The 20,493-nt window shown below is 43.2% G+C and overlaps 1 protein-coding gene and 1 pseudogene across 1 annotated transcript; both read left to right on the plus strand.

The window, feature by feature from the left end:
* The first annotated feature begins 700 nt into the window (after window positions 1-700).
* LOC149285147 (autophagy-related protein 9A-like) lies at window positions 701-8,456 on the plus strand (annotated as a pseudogene).
* A 959-nt stretch (window positions 8,457-9,415) lies between these two features.
* Window positions 9,416-13,974, plus strand: LOC149285148 (AN1-type zinc finger protein 2A-like). The gene is made up of 10 exons (XM_089495759.1): window positions 9,416-9,432; window positions 10,533-10,594; window positions 10,763-10,857; window positions 10,940-11,071; window positions 11,199-11,350; window positions 11,449-11,547; window positions 12,003-12,057; window positions 12,660-12,736; window positions 13,061-13,135; window positions 13,923-13,974. Exons 2-10 carry the CDS (start codon window positions 10,540-10,542, stop codon window positions 13,972-13,974), a joined length of 792 nt encoding a protein of 263 aa, XP_089351885.1. The 5' UTR covers window positions 9,416-9,432; window positions 10,533-10,539.
* The last annotated feature ends 6,519 nt before the right edge of the window (window positions 13,975-20,493 follow it).

The following is a 20,493-nucleotide window of genomic DNA, read 5'->3' on the forward strand; positions in this document are numbered from 1 at the left end:
CGACAGTTTCGGTTTCGATTTCCAGAAGATCCGGCCCTCCTGCAGGCCTTCTGGCCGAGGACGGAAGAAAGGGGCTGCACTCCATGAAGAAAAGGGGACTGGGTGGCCATCGTGGCCTTTTTTTCCCAGCAGAGAACCTGAACCTCTTTCATATGTTTGTCCAGCTTTATGTTTCTGTTTATCCCATTCATGTGTTTCTTTCCTCGCATGGTTATTTCTCCCCAGTATAATCCCTGTCAAATGGGTTAAGAACGGAGACAATGTTACTAACATGACTTTTTATGTAGAATAATAATGAGAATTTAATGGCCTTTTTGCTTTTATAGCTACAGTTTATTTTCCAGCATCTTCCATTTGATTTTGTAAAACGCTGTTAGAGAGCAACTTGTACGGTATATTTATATATAATATTTATTTTATTATTTATTTTAATATGTATTTTAATTCATGGAGACGGCAGATCGCACGGTGATATCGCATGAGGATACATATTACATAAAACATGATGGCAAATGTAGGCAGAGCAAGTTCCAGGACTTGCCGCAAGAGATCTAGAATATCCGCCTGTCGTCCACACTTTAAATTGCTAGGTTGGTTTCAGAAAACGAGTGGACTGTGCGTGTGTTAACCATTCGTTTCTTTTCTCCCCAGTACCTGCTCCCTCTGAAGGCTGAGGGTTGGATGTGAAGCTGCAGAGGAGATGGCTGTGTTTGACACCCCATACCAGAGGCTGGATGCCTCCTACAGCGATTCACCCCTGGGGGAAGATGAGCTGCTGGTGCACGTCCCTGAGGGCAGTAAATGTAAGCCCGTATACCTGCCTGTGACATTGGTCCTGCGTCTGAATGAAAGAAAACTACATTTTTTACACACTTTTGAATTCCTGTACTGAAATCCTGGTTTATGGTGCCCTTTTTAAGCTGTGAAAAGCCACTGATATTATCATCATCTTAATGTGAAGCTTAAAAGAGCACATTTCAGCTCCGAACGGTCTCGCCAGAGCTTCTCATTTCTAATTATAAGGAAGGTTTGTGCAAACGTAGTATCTCTGTGACCCAGATTGTTGCAGTCATTGGTCCCTAAGGAGGTTAAATACCCTGTTTTCAGATGATAAAAATAAATATAGATTGTCTTCTGCTCGCTGCTCCCCTTTCTGCAAATGCCAGTTGCTGCTTGACTTCAACTCCTATCTCCCTAAGCCTTAATAGCTCGAAGACTGGCATAATTCAGCTCATACAAGCTTTCTAAGTGTGGGTTCTACACATTGTATTATTTTTGGGGAACCGCATTTCTCACTTACACTGGATCATATTCTGTAACTGGTGAAAAGTGAATTGATTTTACATGAAGATTCTGTCACCGACCAGAATAGATGATAATTAGATGTGCAATTTAATTGGAAACATCAGTAAGTGGGGCACTGCGCGCATGTCAGCGAAAATACCCTGTCACGCTGAATTACCACCCTGGGATTGAACACCAGTGTCTGTGAAATTAACATCTTCAGTCTCTCGATTTGCTACATCGCCTTAGCTCTTTCCTAACTCTTAGACCTGAGCACAATATACGGTATATATAATGTATATACATACAGTGAATGTAAAGGCTGGGCTTTTTAGATAGACTACTGGCTCTACTGCTGATATAACCCGTATTTATCTATTACCTCTCCCCAGCCCCGTGGCATCACATTGAGAACCTGGATTTGTTCTTCTCTCGGGTATCCTTTGAATGTATTGTTGTGGGAAAACATTGTCACAAGCTAATAGTACATAAGAGGTAATCCCATGATGTTTAACCAACATCCTTAAAAAGATTGCCCTTAACATCATGGGATGCCCTGCCATAGAGCTTTTAAAAGGAAAAATAAAATGGTCAGATAAAAATGTTACATTTTAAGTGATTATGGATCACGTTCTATAATATAATAGCAGGTTATTAGGATAAAATTATGGTCATTATGTGATGCATATAAAGTAAAGAGGTGCAAATGTTTCCAAGACTTATAATATATATTTATTTCTATATTTGAATACTTTATGACCGCGTGACTCTCTGTTCGTGATGTTTCCGGCATATAGATGATAGTGATTTCAGCGGCACCTTTTTACTGTTAGTAGTGGAGCCTTTATTGTTGTCAGATTCCTGCTGTCAGGTTTTGGAGTTATATTCAGCTTGACTCAGAAACACCAGGTCTACAATCTGCACCAAAAGAATGGCTTCAGTTGCATGCTGATCGGGGAGATCTTCGAGTTACTGTGAGTACCGGCGAGGCACCAATCTGTAAGAGCAGCGTGCACTCACTCTCAGTATTATTAACCTTGAATGCCAATATCTTTTATCCTATTCTCTTAAAGCTATTAAAAATCCGATTAGATTAGAATAAATCAAATAAACCAGATGTTCTCATCCAATTTCATTACGAGCTACATGCTACCATCTTGCACAGAAGAATAACAAGAGGGGGCTGCCATCATTTATAAATTGTGCTAAAATATAAATGACTTGTAGAGAATTTGATGTACAATACTAATCGTCACCTAATCGCAGGCAGTTCATCTTTGTGGTTAGTTTTACCACGTTCCTGGTCAGCTGCGTGGATTATGACATTCTGTTTGCCAACAAGATGGTGAACCACAGCCAGAGTGAACATGTCAAGGTGACCCTGCCAGACGCCTTCTTACCCCCCGGAGTCTGCCAAGCCAGGTGAAGATACCACTTCTATAAGCTGCCACACCACACATGCCACATCTGCAGTGTGTGTGGGGGGCATTATTTATCTATGTACTGTGTACCTGACACTCTATTTCCGCTGTCCCTGACAGAATACAAGAGAATGGCTTCCTCGTGTGCCTCTTGGTCATTGCTGGCATCTTCTGGATTCACAGGCTCGTAAAATTTATTTACAACATCTGCTGTTATTGGGAGATCCACAACTTCTATATCCAAGCCCTGCGCATCCCAATGGTCAGTAAAAAGGACAACACTCAACTACCTGTCCCGTAATTAAATTGTAGAATTTCAAATATATACATGCCCTCAGTCCCCATTTACTAAATATTGTTGAGCCAAATCCACAAATTGCAATTACTTTCTATTTAGAAACATGTAAAAAGGTGGCATTTTCCTTCCAGCCCCTAAGTGCCAGGTAATGCAATCATGTAATCATTTCCCTCTGACTGTCTCATATCCCCACAATTAATATTTACCAGTATGCCTTATGTGGACAGTATTCATGTTATGGTTAATTTTGTATATTGTAAAAGTGGTATAGATTCTGCTTGCACTATATAAATAAACTATAATAATAATAATTCAATTCAATTACATGCCTTTTCCCTCCAGGGTCTGTGTAAAACAAATAATGAAAATAAACAAAATAAATCTGTGTAAATAAAGAAGTGATATTAATCAATGTACATTTTTTGTCTCCATTTTCTTCCGTGGTACAGTCAGATCTCCCATATCACACCTGGGAGGAGGTTCAGAGTCGCATTGTCCAAATTCAAAAGGAACATCAGATCTGCATTCACAAGAAGGAGCTGTCCGAGCTGGACGTGTCCCACCGAATCCTGCGCTTTAAGAACTACATGGTGGCCATGATTAACAAGAACCTTCTTCCGCTTCAGCACAAGATCCCTGTCCTTGGCGACACGGTGTTTTACAGCCGTGGACTCAAGTACAACTTCCAGCTGATCTTTTTCTGGGGCCCTGGGTGCCTTTTCCAAAACGAGTGGAGCCTTAAACCTGAATATAAGCGGGCAGGAGTGCGTCTGGAACTGGCCGAGAAGCTTTCGCATCGTATCCTGTGGATCGGACTTGCCAACTTGGTTCTGTGCCCGCTGGTGCTTGTATGGCAGATACTTTATGCGTTCTTTAGCTACACAGAGGTTCTGCGTCGGGAACCTGGCAGTCTGGGGGCACGATGCTGGTCCTTGTATGGCCGCTGCTATCTGCGACACTTTAATGAACTGGATCATCAACTGCAAGCGAGGCTTAGCCGAGCATATAAACCGGCCAGCAAATACATGAATTGCTTCTTGTCCCCTCTCTTGGCTGTAGCTGCCAAACACCTGGGTTTCCTGGCTGGCTCCATATTGGCGGTCCTTATTGCCCTCACCGTCTACGATGAAGATGTGCTGGCTGTGGAACACGTGCTGAGCGCAGTGACCCTGCTGGGGGTCGTAGTGACTGTTTGCAGGTCAGGATACAGCGGGAAATGAAACTAAAGCAAATTTTGGGATTGTTATCCTGTTTATGAGAAAATATTTTGCAGCAAGACAGCAGTGGTCTGATAAAAGGCAGAATTTATTTTACTGTATCAAACTTTGAGAGGCAGAAAGATGTTACAGATTGCCTTACACAGTCCCTGCTCTTAGCACGATTAAGTAAATATGCAGGAGGGTTAATGCTGCATGTACACACATCCAAACTGTGCCAAGTTATTTAAACGTAGAACACATCAATTCTTCAGGGACTGCAGCTACCACCAGATGCCTGATCATGATGGGAATAGGAGTCCAGCAGTTGGGCTTGTTGCTGTAAGGAATGGGGTGCTAGCTGTGGCTGTTCCTTACACGATGAGTGTTCATTGCATGTATCAGATTTTATCGCATGTCTCTGCGCAGGTCCTTCATCCCTGACCAACACCTGGTGTTTTGCCCAGAGCAGCTCCTGAGGGTCGTACTGGCTCATATCCATTATATGCCAGACCACTGGCAGCGCAGTGCTCACCGGTCCGAGACCCGCGGAGAGTTTGCTCAGCTCTTCCAGTACAAGGCGGTAAGTCAAACGGCTTCCTTGTCTGCTGTCTATTAATTTCAAAGTGATTTCAAATCATAATTGATTCTTGGTATCCCAAGAACAATCAGAAATGATGGAGCGGGCAATGGGCCAAGGAGGTCACTTTTTTTATATAATCTATGGGTCAAAGGGTCCAAATAATATCTTCCATTTGGATTACCCAGGGTTCCTTGCAACCAGGGTTACTTTCATGCTTCTAATAGAATGTGAAGCATTTTCTCCTCGTCGTGTTCTATAGCTAAAGCTTCTCCCGTAGGGTCTCTTATGTTTACCAGAAATGAGTATATGAGGTCTAAATAAGTTATTCTGTATCATCTCTATACCTTCCAAGTGTCTAATCGAGTCCTTTGTTCTCCTGCAGGTGTTTATTATAGAAGAGCTCCTTAGCCCACTCTTAACCCCCTTAGTTCTGATTTTTTGCCTCCGCCCCAAGTCTCTGGAGATCATTGACTTTTTCCGAAACTTCACAGTGGAGGTGGTCGGGGTTGGAGATACCTGTTCGTTTGCCCAAATGGATGTCCGTCAGCACGGCAATCCTGCGGTAAGGCAATATGTGGAGGGAAGTGCAGCAGGTTCTAACTATTAAAATAGTTTTTAAATAGTTCAACGTACTCATAAGTGTTATAATAAAAACTATCCCAGAAAGGGAACCTCTCGTCTGAGTAAATCCTGCCATTCAGAGTTCACTTGTCTTACTAAGTCTAGTTTTTGGAGCTTACACATTGAACCTGTATATTGGAGAGAGCATCTCATGTATGTTGCGTGGGATTTACACATTTGTGTTATGCGGCTATCCTGTCCTTTCAGTGGATGTCTGCAGGCAAGACCGAGGCATCAGTTTACCAGCAGGCAGAGGACGGCAAGACGGAGCTTTCTCTAATGCATTTTGCCATCACCAACCCTCGCTGGCAGCCCCCACGAGAGTGCTCTGCTTTCCTGAGTCATCTCAGGGAACGAGTACAAAGAGACAGCATTGGTGCCAAAAATTCTACTGGACTGACGCATCCCCTCCATGGATCCAGTTTACTAATTCAGTCTGACCCAGAGGTATGGCAGAGACTGTGTTCTGTGAACTTTGTAGCGTTGTGTTTAATTATTAAAGTGCCATATTGAGTTGATTAAAACTAGATTTAATCCACAAGAAACATTTTCTTGTTGGCTCTGCAGGTCATGTGAAGACAGCCAATGAAAGTACTCCATCATGTTCTGGGGATCTAGATCCCTGTAGAGGGAAACAAACTAAATGATTGGTTTGGAAAGAACTAATCACTAACAATGATTTGAATTTAGGGGGCATTGCTTGGCATATAAACTTTGTAAAGCATAAACTGTGTAAAGTATTGTATTAAAACTCCCAACACACATTTTATTCTGCCCATATTAATAATTACATGATTATCCATTTTTTCCCTTTTAACTTTGATGGTTTCCTCTCTGTGTCGCAGCCTCACAGTCTCGTGGCGAACATGATCTCTGGTTTGTCTCCTGGAACGTTCCCGTCGCATCCAGAGGTTCTGTGTTCTCCGCACGTTTCTGCCGCGTCCGAGGTGGCTTCAGCTTTGCGCTCTCTGTCGCCACAACAGTCCTGTCACCCGGCACAACACCAGAGCAGGACAAGGTGAGGAAATCCTGAAACGGCTTCATAAAACAGAAAAAGTAATGCAATTCATGTGATCTGAGCTCATTGACGCAAACGGTTGACACGTTCAAATCCCCCTGACAGAGGAGGTGGATAGAAACAGATTGCTGCAAGGGAGGCCTCAACAGATCCATTTCTTTGGGTATGAAGTTTGATCAGCATCTCTCTCCACTATTTATTTATCGTCATATAGGTTTGCGTGAGACCACCAATCACTAACAGAAAGTGAATTCTCATAGAACAATACCTGATACAGGCAGGGGCAGTGGAGGCGTTTATAGTCATTGGCAGATTAAAAAGTTATTTCTGGTTTATTGATTCCCATGAATCGTTTTTCTGTTATTTGTGTTGTCTGCAGGAGGTTAAATTTACAAAAACCCCAAAGAGTTTTTTTAGAGAAATGTAGTACAGACCTTTGCTCCTATTGTCAGCACCGGAGTCTGCCTAACAGGCTTATGTAACATTGGTAAACATTAGGGGTGTCTTTGGGGGTCCCACTGGCTGGCGTAAGGGGCTGGCAGTTCACCATGCCTTACTCCATTGGCCTCCGACAGACCAGGCGACACCAGTAGATGGCCAGGAGGTCTGACAGCACTTCTCATAATACCTTAAACCAGTTGGGATTTCCTTCAGCTATTAATGAAAAAAACTGAATGTCATTTTTTTCTCTTTTGTTTCTCTTTTTCGGTAGCGCTGATTTCAGGAATAGCAGTTTTGGGAGCAGTCTGTGGGAAGGACCCATGACAAGCGGCACGTTGTCTGAATATGCATCCACCGAGATGAGCCTACATGCACTTTACATGCACGAAGTGAGTAGTTGTTACTGGCTCCTGCATCTTGCGTCGCTGGCACGGCTCACCGTCAGGTTGGTCCAGCAAATGTATTGCTGTTTCTGCTATAGGATTAAGGAGGCACCAGGCATTAGAATTTTAATAATAACTTTGCCCAATTTCAAATTCATAATGCGTATTTTTTGTTCTGGATCATTATTATCATAATACGTGCTTTAAGTGCACAGGGGGTTATTCTCGCTTTAATTATGGAGGATAGGTGGCTGTTTAATGACTTATCAGCCTCGTAATAATAACCTTCTTGTATGTCTCTGCTATAGCTGCACCAGCAACACACACGTATGGCACCCAATAGACATATCTGGCACCGTCAGGAGAGCGACGACAGCGGGGAAAGTATCCATGGTGACAGCCTTATACACGCTACATCTAACATACCTTCCTCGGCCAGCTGCCCATCGCCTGCGGCACTTTTCGGGGAAGAGAGGCTGCCATCACTGAACAGCCAGAGATACAGTGCGAGCGCAGGTACCCCCATCTTACATGCGTGGCTTCAGGGTTTGGCAATGGGGGATGTGACAAAGGTTCGAGATACGTTGTGTGTTACACTCGTCTCCGCAAACGGGATTAAACTGACGTCTTACACATATCTCAAACCCGTTAAAACTTTTCCCAAGTCAGGCATTACCTTGTGGCCTCTACCATTATCGCATAATAATAATATATATCATTAATCTCATGAAAATTGGTGTTACAAGTTGTTCTGGTTGTTGACAGGGTTCTAGAGGGAGCAGTTTTAACGCCGTTCTCTTGACACCTTAGATCTTGGATCCATGCAAAGGCCAACATCCAATTTAGCGAGACAGCCAATGGGAGGATGGAGTGAAGAAGGACCGCCTGCAAGACACCCAGAGACCGTTCCAGAGGAGGGGTCTGAAGATGAGCTGCCCCCGCAGGTGCAGAAGGTAATATTTCTCGCTCCCTTTTTAGCTGCGTGTGCACAAGACGGATGAGCACAAACCTAATCTCAAGTCCCTCGCATACTCCGGGAGTGTTATCATGTGTACCACCTGTGAGATTTATGTTACTGTATCTGTTCTATAGTCATGTTAATAACACACTCGCTGCCTTTTTCCTTTTGTAGGTGTAGCTAAGAAGACTGAAAAGCAACATTTGTGGTCAAGTCTCAAGTCATCCAATTATTTCTTGTCATCTGAAAGAGAGAGAGAGAGGAATCACAAGCTTTTTTGTGTGATTGCTGATCCCTTCCCTTGACTGTATGTGTATATCAGCCCGCCCTGACGTATGTGTGCATGGGATCTGTATTCTGGTTTCGATGAACATAATGAGGGACGCTCACACAGGTGCAGATGTACTATCCAGATGTTCTTATTTCTGCTGCTTGTCGATTACATATTTCACTTCTGTGATTGGCACCTGTTCTAATTCAGCGCAGTAAACTCGTAAATGTATATTACTCTGCTGATACTACTAAAGGAATGCGTGTCTTTAACAAATAACCATTCTGTATGCAGGCACGAGAGACTGGTCTCCTAACCCGTACAACAGCTCCTCTGATCCCCTTCCTGCACAAGGGTTAACAGAAGAGTTAACAAAGGGTTAACATAGGTGTTGTAGCAAACTGCTTATATGTTGAAAAGGCACATGCGTTCTGCTGTGTTTTGTATAGAAATTGTATATTGCATATTTTGTACCATTGTATAGTGCTGAATAAAAATGAATTATATGTCCTGTCTTTCATGCGCTTTGATGTTTATATAAAGCTGCATTTGCCCCGGGTTATTAAAGGGTCAGATAATTCAGAAGGCTTCCAGGTATGACCCAGGGGACATTTAAAAACCTGATCAGCCACTGGAATTGAGCATTATGATTTATACAACAACTGCAGAGGGCTTTACAGAAGTCAATATGAACAAAAATACATAAAACGAAACAAGCAGGAATCCAGCGGAATCGCCGGGTCGATAAGAAATGCACAGTCAGAGATCGGGGTCACTCCGGTACCCGTACTTCCGGTCTGTTTGGGAGTACAAAGATGGCCGACGGCCCGCCCCCTCAAGATTGACAAATCATCGGAGCTGTGAGAGAAGGCGATCTACTAGCGTAAGCACCATCTCTATGGTAGCAAGGCGGAAGTGACGCTCCTTCCGGGTGTCTGAAGTTCTATCCTGGGGTCTGGTAAGCAAAATGGGTTTGTTTATTTGAAAAAAAAACCATTTAAAGCTCCAAAAAAAGTGTGGTGAGGGTGTGCTTAGTGCTGGGTGTAGTGATAGGAGTTATAGTCCTGAGAGGTACATACACCTTTGTAAAACTAGAAGGTCGGAGGCTTACATGAAATGGAAGGAAGTTCTACTTTACTGGGAGAGTAGTAGATACATGGGACAGCCTTTCATCAGAATCGGTGGAGGCTAAAACAGTGAGGGGGTTTAAACATACATAGGCATGAAGCTGTCCTCACTATGGGTCCAGACCAAGGACTGAGACTGCGGTTCTGCCAAACGCCGCGTGTTAGATATTCATAGTTTCCATCACACGGTACAACTGCCTTATTCACACGGGGTCCGTGCGGCGTTTCAAGAACCCGTATCTTGGAATCTTATATATCCTGTAGATTGTCAGCTCACAGGCCCACTTTATATAATGTATCGCCTCGTCTTAGGCTGTCAGTTCTAGTTTTGTCGTTTGATGGACTGTAAGAAGCGCTGCGGGAATTGTTGGTGCCATATAAATAAGATATAATAGTAATAAATTGTCTATATAAATAAAAGATAATAATGAAAGAATAATAAATTGTTTCTATATGAATAAAAATAATAATAAGAAATTGTTGCTATAAATAATAAACAAAAATAACAAAAGTTAATAAATTGTTGCTATATAAATAAAATAATGATAATAAATTGTTATAAATAATAAACAAAAGATAATAATAAATTGTTGCTATATAAATAAAAGATAATATAATTTTATTTGCCTTATTATAAATCATCCTGTTAAATAAGATCATCGCTTGTTGGGACTCAGCGTCTTTGGACAGACTTCTTGACGAACCGTCCTTTGCGGGTCTTTGATTACAAGAGGCGACAACTTATCTCATGTATTTAAACCAGCACTCCGTCCTGTCGGAGATTTACTTACCATCTTTATTTTTATAAAAAAATTTCTTGGTACTTATCAGAAAAGCACAATAAAAAGTCAGTAAAAAAACATAGTTTACTAGATTCCTTTTCCTGATATTTGATGCATTTACTGGCATTAACTATTTTTTATTTTTTTAGCAGGAGAATGGAGTTCCCTGACCTGGGCAAGCATTGTTCGGAGGCCACATGCAAGCAGTTAGGTGAGATGTCAGACGCGTATTCATTTATTCTCTTTCTTACGTTTTATATTAATGGTAACTTTATTTGTTTAAAGGACGAGGAGCCCCCTTCAGCCGGGGATGACGAGTTGCTCTCCCATGGACGTCCTTCTAGGGCGCAATCACATTTTGTCTCTGTCTTCCCCGTAGATTTTCTGCCTTTAAAATGTGACGCTTGTGAACAAATCTTCTGCAAAGACCACGTCACGTACGCCCTCCATAACTGCACGTCTGCTTATAAGAAGGTGAGTGTTTCACGCCGTGCCCCGTAGTCTCGCTTCGTGCCTTTAGATCCTACCTGACGTGGTCCTGTTTTGTGTTACTAAGGACGTGCAGGTTCCGGTGTGTCCCCTCTGTAATACTCCCATCCCAGTGACTCGCGGACAGACCCCCGATATCGTAGTTGGAGATCACATTGATCGGGACTGCAAGTCGGACCCCGCGCAGCAAAAGCGAAAGGTGAGGATTGTGCTGATTTCCCCCAAATCACCTTAATGCAGCCTTTTGCCTCCTCTCCAATATGTGATGCAACAGCTTCTGTGGCTTTTTTTTTATTTTTTTTGAGAGTCATTTCCTTTGTTTACAGATCTTTACTAATAAATGTGTGAAGCCCGGCTGCCGTCAGAAGGAGCTGATTAAGGTGATCTGTAATGACTGCCACGGGAACTTTTGTCTCAAACACAGACATCCCCTGGATCACGACTGCAAAGGGACCAGCGCTCCTATCTCCAAGGCAGGGTGAGCAGCATATGGAACAAACCTTATATGTAATGAAACCTCCCCCCCGCTATATGAGGCTGATCTATATATCTATATAATCTGAGATTTCTTTACAGACACGCAGCTTTAATGAGAAGTCACGCTTCCTCTTCGAAGACTTCCACGGCTTCCAGCCACGCGGCCCCCAAACCGGCTGCACAACCCCAACGTAGCAGGTATCGCCGTAGGCGTTAATGAGCGGCTCCTCTTAATGAGAAATGTCTTGTAAACGGCACAGGTTTGGACTAGAATGTTTATGTTTATCTCTAATGCAGTTCAGTGGTTGAAATGCATGAGTGTCACCAACTGATTAATAACAGCAATAATTATAATAATTACGTGTCGTTATGCCTCTGTTTGTTATAAATATCAGGCTTGTGTCGCTTTAAAGATTCCCGTAATTGTGAAATGAAAGAGAACGTCTAATGAGGGAAATATTTTCAAACAAAAGGTTTGGGAGGAATTTCCCTTTAAGTAATGAATGAGAGGTGGCTGTCCCCATCAATAAGCTTGTTCCTTTTTACCCGTTGTACAGCGATACGGAGTATGATGGTGCCGTATAAATCAATACATAATGTTTTTCCCTTGCCAGTGTTGCTGTATATGAAGCTCGCTTCTCTTTCTCTTGCAGGGCCGGTGTCCCTTCTCATCAGCCGTCGGCCGCAGCCGCCTTGCAGAATGGTTTGGTGAGTAAAATCTCTTTAACTTCCGACCTACTGACTGAGAGACTGGATAACGTGGAATAGCCACGAGTACAGAATGTGAGGCGCGATTTTATATATATATTTTATAATATTATATCGTGATTATAACTTTATATCGTCGTACCTCATACTGTACAGTTGAGCTTCCATAGAAGTACTAAATTTTGTGGGAATCTAGGTAAAGAAGTGCCTGTTTTCAGACTTTGGTGTGATTACTGAGTTTAAGATGCACAACATGGGCCGTGTTTTGAAATCATACATATCCTCTAGATTGTAAGCTCCTGAGCCGGACCCTCTTTACCTAATATATCAGTCTGTCGGTTCAGCACAAAACAGAGGCATGGGTTCCGGGGGATCAGACTCATTTTAGTATCTTGCTGGGTTCTCGGTTTCACAGCTAAACATTCATTTCTAAACAGAAAATAAAATAATGTGTGTTTCTGTCCACTTCTAATATTAAAAATAATTTTTTATCAAAGACTTTTGCCCCCTCCCCCCTCCTATGGCAGATCCTCGCACGTCTTCCTCGCAGGTCCTTTGCCATTATGCTAATGTGACCGATCTCGTTTTGTCCGTTCTCTTAGACAGAAGAAGAAGCTCTCCAGAGAGCCCTGGAAATGTCTCTTGCAGAATCCGCAACGAACACGAGCCAGCAGGACCGGTAAAAACCCCGACTCCGTTTTGGATTTGAATTCTTGCTAAAAATGCATTTAAAAAACTGCCGGTTTCAACCAAAACTTTAGCAAAAATACCGTCCGTCTCCTAAATTGCCGGAGAATTTTCTGTACGTTGATTCACGCTTTACAACAGTTTGAATCAACATACAGGCTACGAATGTTTTTTTTCTGGAGTATAATAATACTAACATTAGGTGTAATAATTACCGGAAATGTCACTTCAATGTAAACGGTTTCTAAGAGACTATAGAATGGCGGAGACGACTCTCATCCTATATGTCTTCATTCCCCCCTTATATCGTTCCCAGCTCTCAAGAGGATGAAGACTTGGCTTTAGCTCGAGCGCTGTCTGCCAGCGAAGAGGAATACAGGAGGCAGCAGGCGGTGAGTCCGCTCAGGCATATGTCGTCGATATGGCCAGGTTATAAGCACATTGGGAACCCCTTGTGCCATCTCGGGGGTACCGTGAATGGGACGAGCCAGAGAAGGGACTGGGTGCAGGTCAAAGACTGCCTTCCCGGGCGTGAAATGAAAAGATTCCGAAGCTGTCCTCGGTGTAAACAGAACAGAAAACAAACGCCATATCCTAGTGCTTAAGGTGCTGCATATCTATGGTCTTTTACTTGGGGGGGGGGGGAGCCTCCGCCTCTCCATGATGCCGAAAAGAGACATTATTGTTACTCTAAATTTTGCGCTCAAATTAATATCCATTTTAATCCTCTTTACTTTTTCCTATTCCTTTTTTATTCTTCTGCTAAATGTAACCCAATAAAATTCCCAATCCTACACGCATTCACTTCATCCTCTCTCATCACACAAAACTCCTGGCAGAGGACGGCAAGAAAAAGGGACTGTAGAGAAGGAAAGGGGTGTAGAGGATTATGCTAAAAGGGACACTTGGAAGGTATGATCTGGATTTATTTAAAGTAAATTTAAAAAAGCAAATTGTCCTTGATACGTTCCGCAGATTAATGTATTCCAGGTGTTTGATTTCTAAAGCGATGATTTGACTGCAAGCGGTGGACCCAACTGCTGCCCAAGGGTGTTGGGAGTTATAGCTACACATTGGGGGGGCATTAAACCAGGTCTAATCACTTTATTCCTTGAGTGTTCGTATGTGTTCTAGAAAATGTCTGAAACACAAGACTACAGATTTATGTTTTTACTTTATGTTCAGGGCCAAAACCGTGATGCCAAACAGACCACTTGCAGCGTGTCATAGCGGGGCAGTTTACAGTTTGGGAGGATTACACGGCACGACGGGGGATCATCGAACATCAGACCCACCAATCGGATGAAGCCGCCGTGATTAACATACAGCAGATTTGTTCTTCGTGGCACCAGGCTATCCGCGCATGGACGGTTTCACACGGTGGTTTGCTATAGGTTACCAAAGAAACACTCAGTGATGTATATTTGAGGGCTGGTCGGCTCCTGCCAGGTTCCGCCATTTACTAATAATCACACGGGGGATTTAAAAACCTTAGAGCGCGTTCACAATGAGCCATTCCTGACGAGAAGCTTTTAGGGAAAGTCGCGTGATCTCCCCGTCCCTTCCGCTGCTCGTTTTCCAAGAAAATGTTATATTAAGGGATGAACACTAGAACCAGGTAATCTTTAAAGTTTAAGTTCTTGCGGAGAATGGCTTCCAAACTGCGCAATTATTGCAGTCTATTCACTAAGCCCGGATTTTAAAGGAGACGACCATTTTAACTCCCCGTGCGCCTTCCCGGATGGTGCACCGTTTAGAGTTTGTGTCCCTAATCATAGCTCGTGGCTCAGAGATACACAAAGGGCCATTTGCAAAAAGAAAGGCATTTTATAACCTAGATTTCTATATAATGGCTAAGAAATCATGCAGATCCTCGCAGCCAGTTACATATTAGAGTCTTTCTGATGAAGTGCCCCGAGGGCCGCTCTGAATTGGGGTCGTTTTGTATGTTTGTGGCATTGCCTGATGCGTATACGTATGTGAATGAAATTAAGTTTGCGATTGGAAAAGAAATCAAATGTATCTACTATGTGTCAACATTAGCAACCCGACTGTTGAACTGTGAAGTCTGCAGCTGGGCTGAGCGTCATGGGATTTGTAGGGTGTCAATGGGGTTTGTTAGTATTTATCACTTTTCTCGTTGGGACAAAGACCGAGCAAATGCTAGGTGGTGTTTGAATGACTATTCCCATGACCCTCAGCCGGCCGGATAGGGCAAAGGATATACCGCAACTGATTGGTACCGGCAGATATGCCTATATCTACTCAGGACTCCGGCTTATTGTATTTATAGAAGTAATCCATGCAGGTTTGCGTTTTAATTAGAATGATGGCTCGCCATGTAAATTAACGTTATATTTATTACTATTTTACTGTTTAGATCATTTATTGCATATCCGTTTGGACGTAAACAGAGGAGCCGCGGTTTAAAGAAACAGTCTTGGTAATTCTTCTGTTCTGCAGAGCGTTTCTATGTGAGATACTCACCAGGGCTGCTCAGCCTCTCTTTGCTCACCTATCATCCTAAACCAGCCTTACCGCAGTACGTTGTGCTGTCAATCTGTAGCTCTTTTAGTTTGGATTTTATCTAAACAGCTGTCCTCCTCATCCAGCCCCTAGGGTGTGGCGAGGAAAGCAACTATGTGCTTCCGGATGGTTATGGATGAGGATGATGGGAGTTCCGAACTAGTAGGGCTGATTGAGGTTTAAAGGAGTTAAAAGCAGAGGCTAATAGCCCGGGGACCATGAACTGGCCACCCACTTGTGACCCGCAGCCTCTGGCTGATCGCAGCCACCCGGGGTTAGTAAAGTTTCCGCACGCGCCGCTCGATGAGCTCCGATCGGCAGCCCCGGACCGTCCAAGACGAGGCTTCCGATTACAAAGACGCCTCCCGTGAATCTGTGACTTTCTGTTATTAAAATGTAAGAAACGCGCCGTTTCCTCGCGCTTCTGGAGGATGAATGAGAGCCGAAGCTCCAGCTTCTGTCTTATTTTAATTTATAGCAGCCGAATAAATTATGATTGTAAATCCGCATCCCGTTCTTTATTCTGTTCCGTTTTTTTCCCCCCACGACCCAAACTGCCTTTAAAAGGGTCTTTATATTTCAAAGTAGCTGATAATATGTTTTACGATTGATGACGACGTCTACGTCCTTAAATCATTTCGAGAAGCGAAACCCTACGTGGAGAATGTATTCAAACGATGAACGAGTGCCGTTAAAAACCCCGGGTGTGATTCGCAGGTAAAACTTTACACTTTGTAATAACTTATTTCTATAACCCATCAAAACCGGACTGGCAAATCAGGCACGTGGCCAGCGCTGGTGACACCTTTACTGATGCTTGTGGCGTATCCGGTCGTTACGGGGGAGATCCCACTTATTTTTGGTTATTACTAGCATCGGATGAAAATATTCTTTGAAAACGATTGTTTTATTTTTTTTTGACGGTTGGAGTTTTTGCCCCCCCCCCATGAACTCACAAGCGGGGACCTTAAACCCAGGAACTTTGTGTAAAAGTACCATAGTATGAGTCCTCGCTCTGTTATCTGACCCCCAATCTACTAAATAACACCCCGACTCCTTATCATACTGCCTGTGGGAAACAATAGAATGGCTCCGTCTTAATCACCCAGCCAGACACTGTCTAATGAAAGACACATAAAGAGGAACTGACTGTAACACGAATGGCCCGTGAATCCAAATGAAAGACCCAGGCAGCTGGTAGGTTGCTTTTTGCCCTAATCTGCCCCCAGCCATGAAAGAATTCCAGTAAAAAACATGTTTTTTTCATGTAATTCCAGCTTTTTGCTGGAATTATCATTTTTTGTCTGTCTATCAGTCATAGTCGTATTTAAAAGAAGGAAACAATGACAAAAGTATAGATTTGATTCTGGTGCAGACCCCGGGCTTTGTGAAACAAATTTCTCCCCCCTTAAGGACAATGGGTTGTCCTTAAACCCATTAAAAACAATGCATTGTGTCATGAAGGGGTTAAGGCGAGAAGACCAAGCCTTCCTCTCACACATACTCGGCCGATCGTAGCCAAAAGGTCCGGGAAGCGACGGATCCCCCCCCCCAGGTGAAATTAGCCGAGATAGAGGTGGATATAGGGGCCGGGGACACAGAGCAGGGACAGAAAGTCCGGCCAGGTGAAGAGGGCTTGCGGGCAGCCAAAACAAGGAAGAAAACGAGTTAATTAGGTTTCAGAAAATCCACACCCCTGCTGGGAAACGAAAGCGAAACTTTCTATATTCTATATATATATATAGAATAAATATACGGGAGCCGTCTGAAAAATCCAACAGACTTTGGAACAATGAGTCGGGACCAAGAGGCTTCTGAGGTTCCAGATAATCTCCTTGAGTCGCCCGAAGAAAGAGCTCTGGGGATCCGGTGGCTTCTCCAAGGTGGGAAGTGTCCGGCGTTCAGCCAAGACGTGGCGGAGCGAAAGATCGAGGAACTCCAGCAGGTGACGTTCCTAAAAGGAGACAAAGAGAACAAAAGCGTCACCGATGGCTCCGTCAGCCCGATCCCCTCCGGACCGGTCATTTATACCGGCTCTGCCTTCCGCGACCAATATCTCGGTAAACGATCTCGGCCGAGAGATTTAATCCGAGGGGTCTTGGGGTTCCTGCCGCGAACCAAGCAAAGATCTCCAGAGACCGGAATGGCCCGCCTTTCTCTTCGGAATGCTTTATCCGGTTTGGAAACGTCGATAAACCAGAAGGACTGCGGGGAGACGGCCGGCGACCGCTTTAGGTATTTATATTTCTAATAGTTCACTTAATTCATTGTATTAACTCGCTTGTATTAACTGGTGTAAATATTTTACAGATTAGTGTAATTTTTTTTATCGCAAGATAAACAGAAAATACGCTTTCTTAATTTAGAAATAAATCGATTATTATACTTTAAATAAATATGTGGTTTAAAGGTGCTGTTCCGCTTACGACCAAACATTCATTGAATTGTGTAGATTTTGCAGATTCAAAATTTTATTTTTTCCTGTGAAAACGTAAATCAGTAACTTAAAAACAGTGCAGAAATGGCCGTAATTATGTTATTTGCCGGGCGCTGGCCTGGGTGGGCCGGGGGCCGCCATGTCATCCCCCGGGCCGGCCCTGGTGAGGAATTTGGCTGCTGAGATATATCTACTAAAACCTGTTCGGATACATTTCCCGCACGCTTGAGTATTTTTTACACCTCTTTTTTTTTTTACAGGGCACACCTCAGCCCTTCTTGAGAAATGATGTCACTGTGCAAGACATTGTAAAGTCACAATTTAACATTATTTCTATAACTGAACATTTTTTTTGTCTTATGTGCTTTAATTATGACATCACATGCAGAGCCATCACACCATTCCCATTTTGACGTCGTGTTGTTACGATAACAGGTGTATCTGCCACAGAATAATGCATTATGACATCATATCCAGCCACCTCAAGTGCCTTTTGGTATAATTAGAGAGAACGGACATAAAGCCGCTGCTAGAATTACCATGTTTCTCTTTGATTGACAGACAGGAGAAGTGCTTGGAGGCACTTAATTGTCATGTGACACAAAAGCAGTCACTTATAGGCTGTTGCCGTAGAATGAAAAGCTTCTTAAAAAAATTCTTTCGATTTCATGAAACCGTCAGAGGAGAGAAAAAGTTGGCTGATCTTCTAGGGGTTACTTGCTTTTGTTTCAGTAGAACAGCACCTTTTAAGAGCGCCTCCATGTGCAAAGGAGTAATAAATGGCAAAGAATATCCCTCTTTGCTAAGAAACAAAACACTTTTCTCTGTAAAATAAATAAAAATACAAGTTCTGGGATGACCCAAAAAGCCGTATTATTTTCTCAAGATGTTTTCTTTCTGCTTTTGCAGATCTCGTTCCAAGGAGTTTATTTTACTCAGTAAAACAAGAGAGAGGACGCTCAGGATTCTGAACGACGCTCTGAATAAGAAAGACGATCTCTTGGTGGAGAACGCTGAGGATCTCTTACAAAAGCGGAGGTTCCGGAACGTTCCGCTAATCAGCCCGCCGCTGGTGGAAAACCTGATCGCCACGCTGAAGAAAGTGACGTTTTGTGAAGACCGCGTTTATGAAATGGTAAGGGGCCGCGCCAATGAAAAAATAAGAGAGAAGGGCCGTTTGGGGCCGCAGTTTTGGGGTCAAAATAAGTACTTGGGGCTCGGATCCCGTCCAGGAACGCTGATTTTAGAAACCGCGCGTTTTCTTGGCTATGAGCTTTTTCCGGACCCCAAAGAAGACGACGCGGGGAAATCGGGACGTTCTCTGACTGCTTACGACGTTTGCTGGGCTTTCGAAACTTGGATGAACCACGATGCGTTTTACACAAATAACGAGTATTCCTGCTGCGGGGAGAAAGCCAGAGATTCCGTGTGCGTCGCGTCTAAAATGAGTTCCCGTTTATATTAGATATTTGATCAGCCATTTAAACGAGATAATCCAAATGCTTAGGGTACCACCTTGTGAAAGTATATACAATAATATGTAATATAGAATTATCAAAGCTCTGGTGATTAGGTGAAAATGGCCACCTCTGGCCACCTGTGTTAAAGCAGGGATATACCCAGGGGAACGCACCAAATACTGGGGTTCTGCTTTCAGACTATGTCACCCAAACAATCTGCCCATTTGCCCCTACGTATTGAGATTGGGGTAAAAACCCCGTGATTCAATGGCAAAATCTGACGGTTCTGAGATGTTTATAGGAACATAGAAAGGATCCGGGGCTGGAAGGAATATTACTGAAGGACCCGGCTGTTATGAGAAATTTTATGCAAAAGCCTGTAAATCAGAGCTACACAGGGGCTGCCTTCCTCACCTGACACGCCAGCCATCATATGATATGTATATGCATACGACCCTCAGGAGGTCCCTTTAAATTTCCACGGGGTCCCCATTTCAAAATCACAGAGGGGTTTCTGCAGAAGCCCCCCAACTGTATTTGCATTTGCCGGTGAGGCCGCCCGGTGCATTAATACGATGGCGCATGCTGCGCGATCAGAGGTGGGATGAGCTGTTGGGATGCTGGGAGTTGCAGGGCATCCCATTGTACAGCGCTAAGGAATATGATGGCGATATATAAAACAATTTAATATTGTTTCATCTTTGTACATCCCTGCAGAATCTGTCGGCGCTTTATAAATTAAGTATAATAATAATAATTGTGCTCTGCTCTCTACTGCCACCTGGAGTACCTTTAGATTAATGCACGTAATATCCATAAAAATGAACTTTGGTGGCCTTAACAGAAACCCTTTTGTCTTTAGTCTCAGAGGATGGAAGAAGAGACCACCGAGGCCTCTAAAGAGGAGGCTTTTGATGTTTTTTGGGATTGTGTTTTTGGCTCTGCCTTGAAATCTTTTGCTTGCCCAGCATTGCCATGGGCTATATGAAGAGTATAGATTGTAAGCTCCTTTGATCAGGGCCCTCCTCACCTGTTGTTTCTGTAAGTCAAATTGTTATGTTCTATACTACTTATGTACTGTCTACCCATTGTACAGCGCTACGGAATACGATGGCGCTATATAAAACACTAATAACAATGTCAGTGGGGGGGCTGGATGGAAAATTGATCTAAGCTTTAAACTGAAAAAAGTTTATTAAAACCAACATAATTTGAGTGAAAAACATAAAATAAAGGCTTTTTTTTCTTGCATTTTTATTAAAGTAGAATATTTAATCAACGACAAAACGCAAAACAATATTAAATAGATTTATAATATAAAAATGA

This window comes from Sceloporus occidentalis, unplaced genomic scaffold (assembly GCF_023333645.1).
Source record: "Sceloporus occidentalis isolate IW3139 unplaced genomic scaffold, rSceOcc1.0.p SCAF_83, whole genome shotgun sequence".
In the NCBI taxonomy this organism is placed as follows: Eukaryota; Metazoa; Chordata; class Lepidosauria; order Squamata; family Phrynosomatidae; genus Sceloporus; species Sceloporus occidentalis.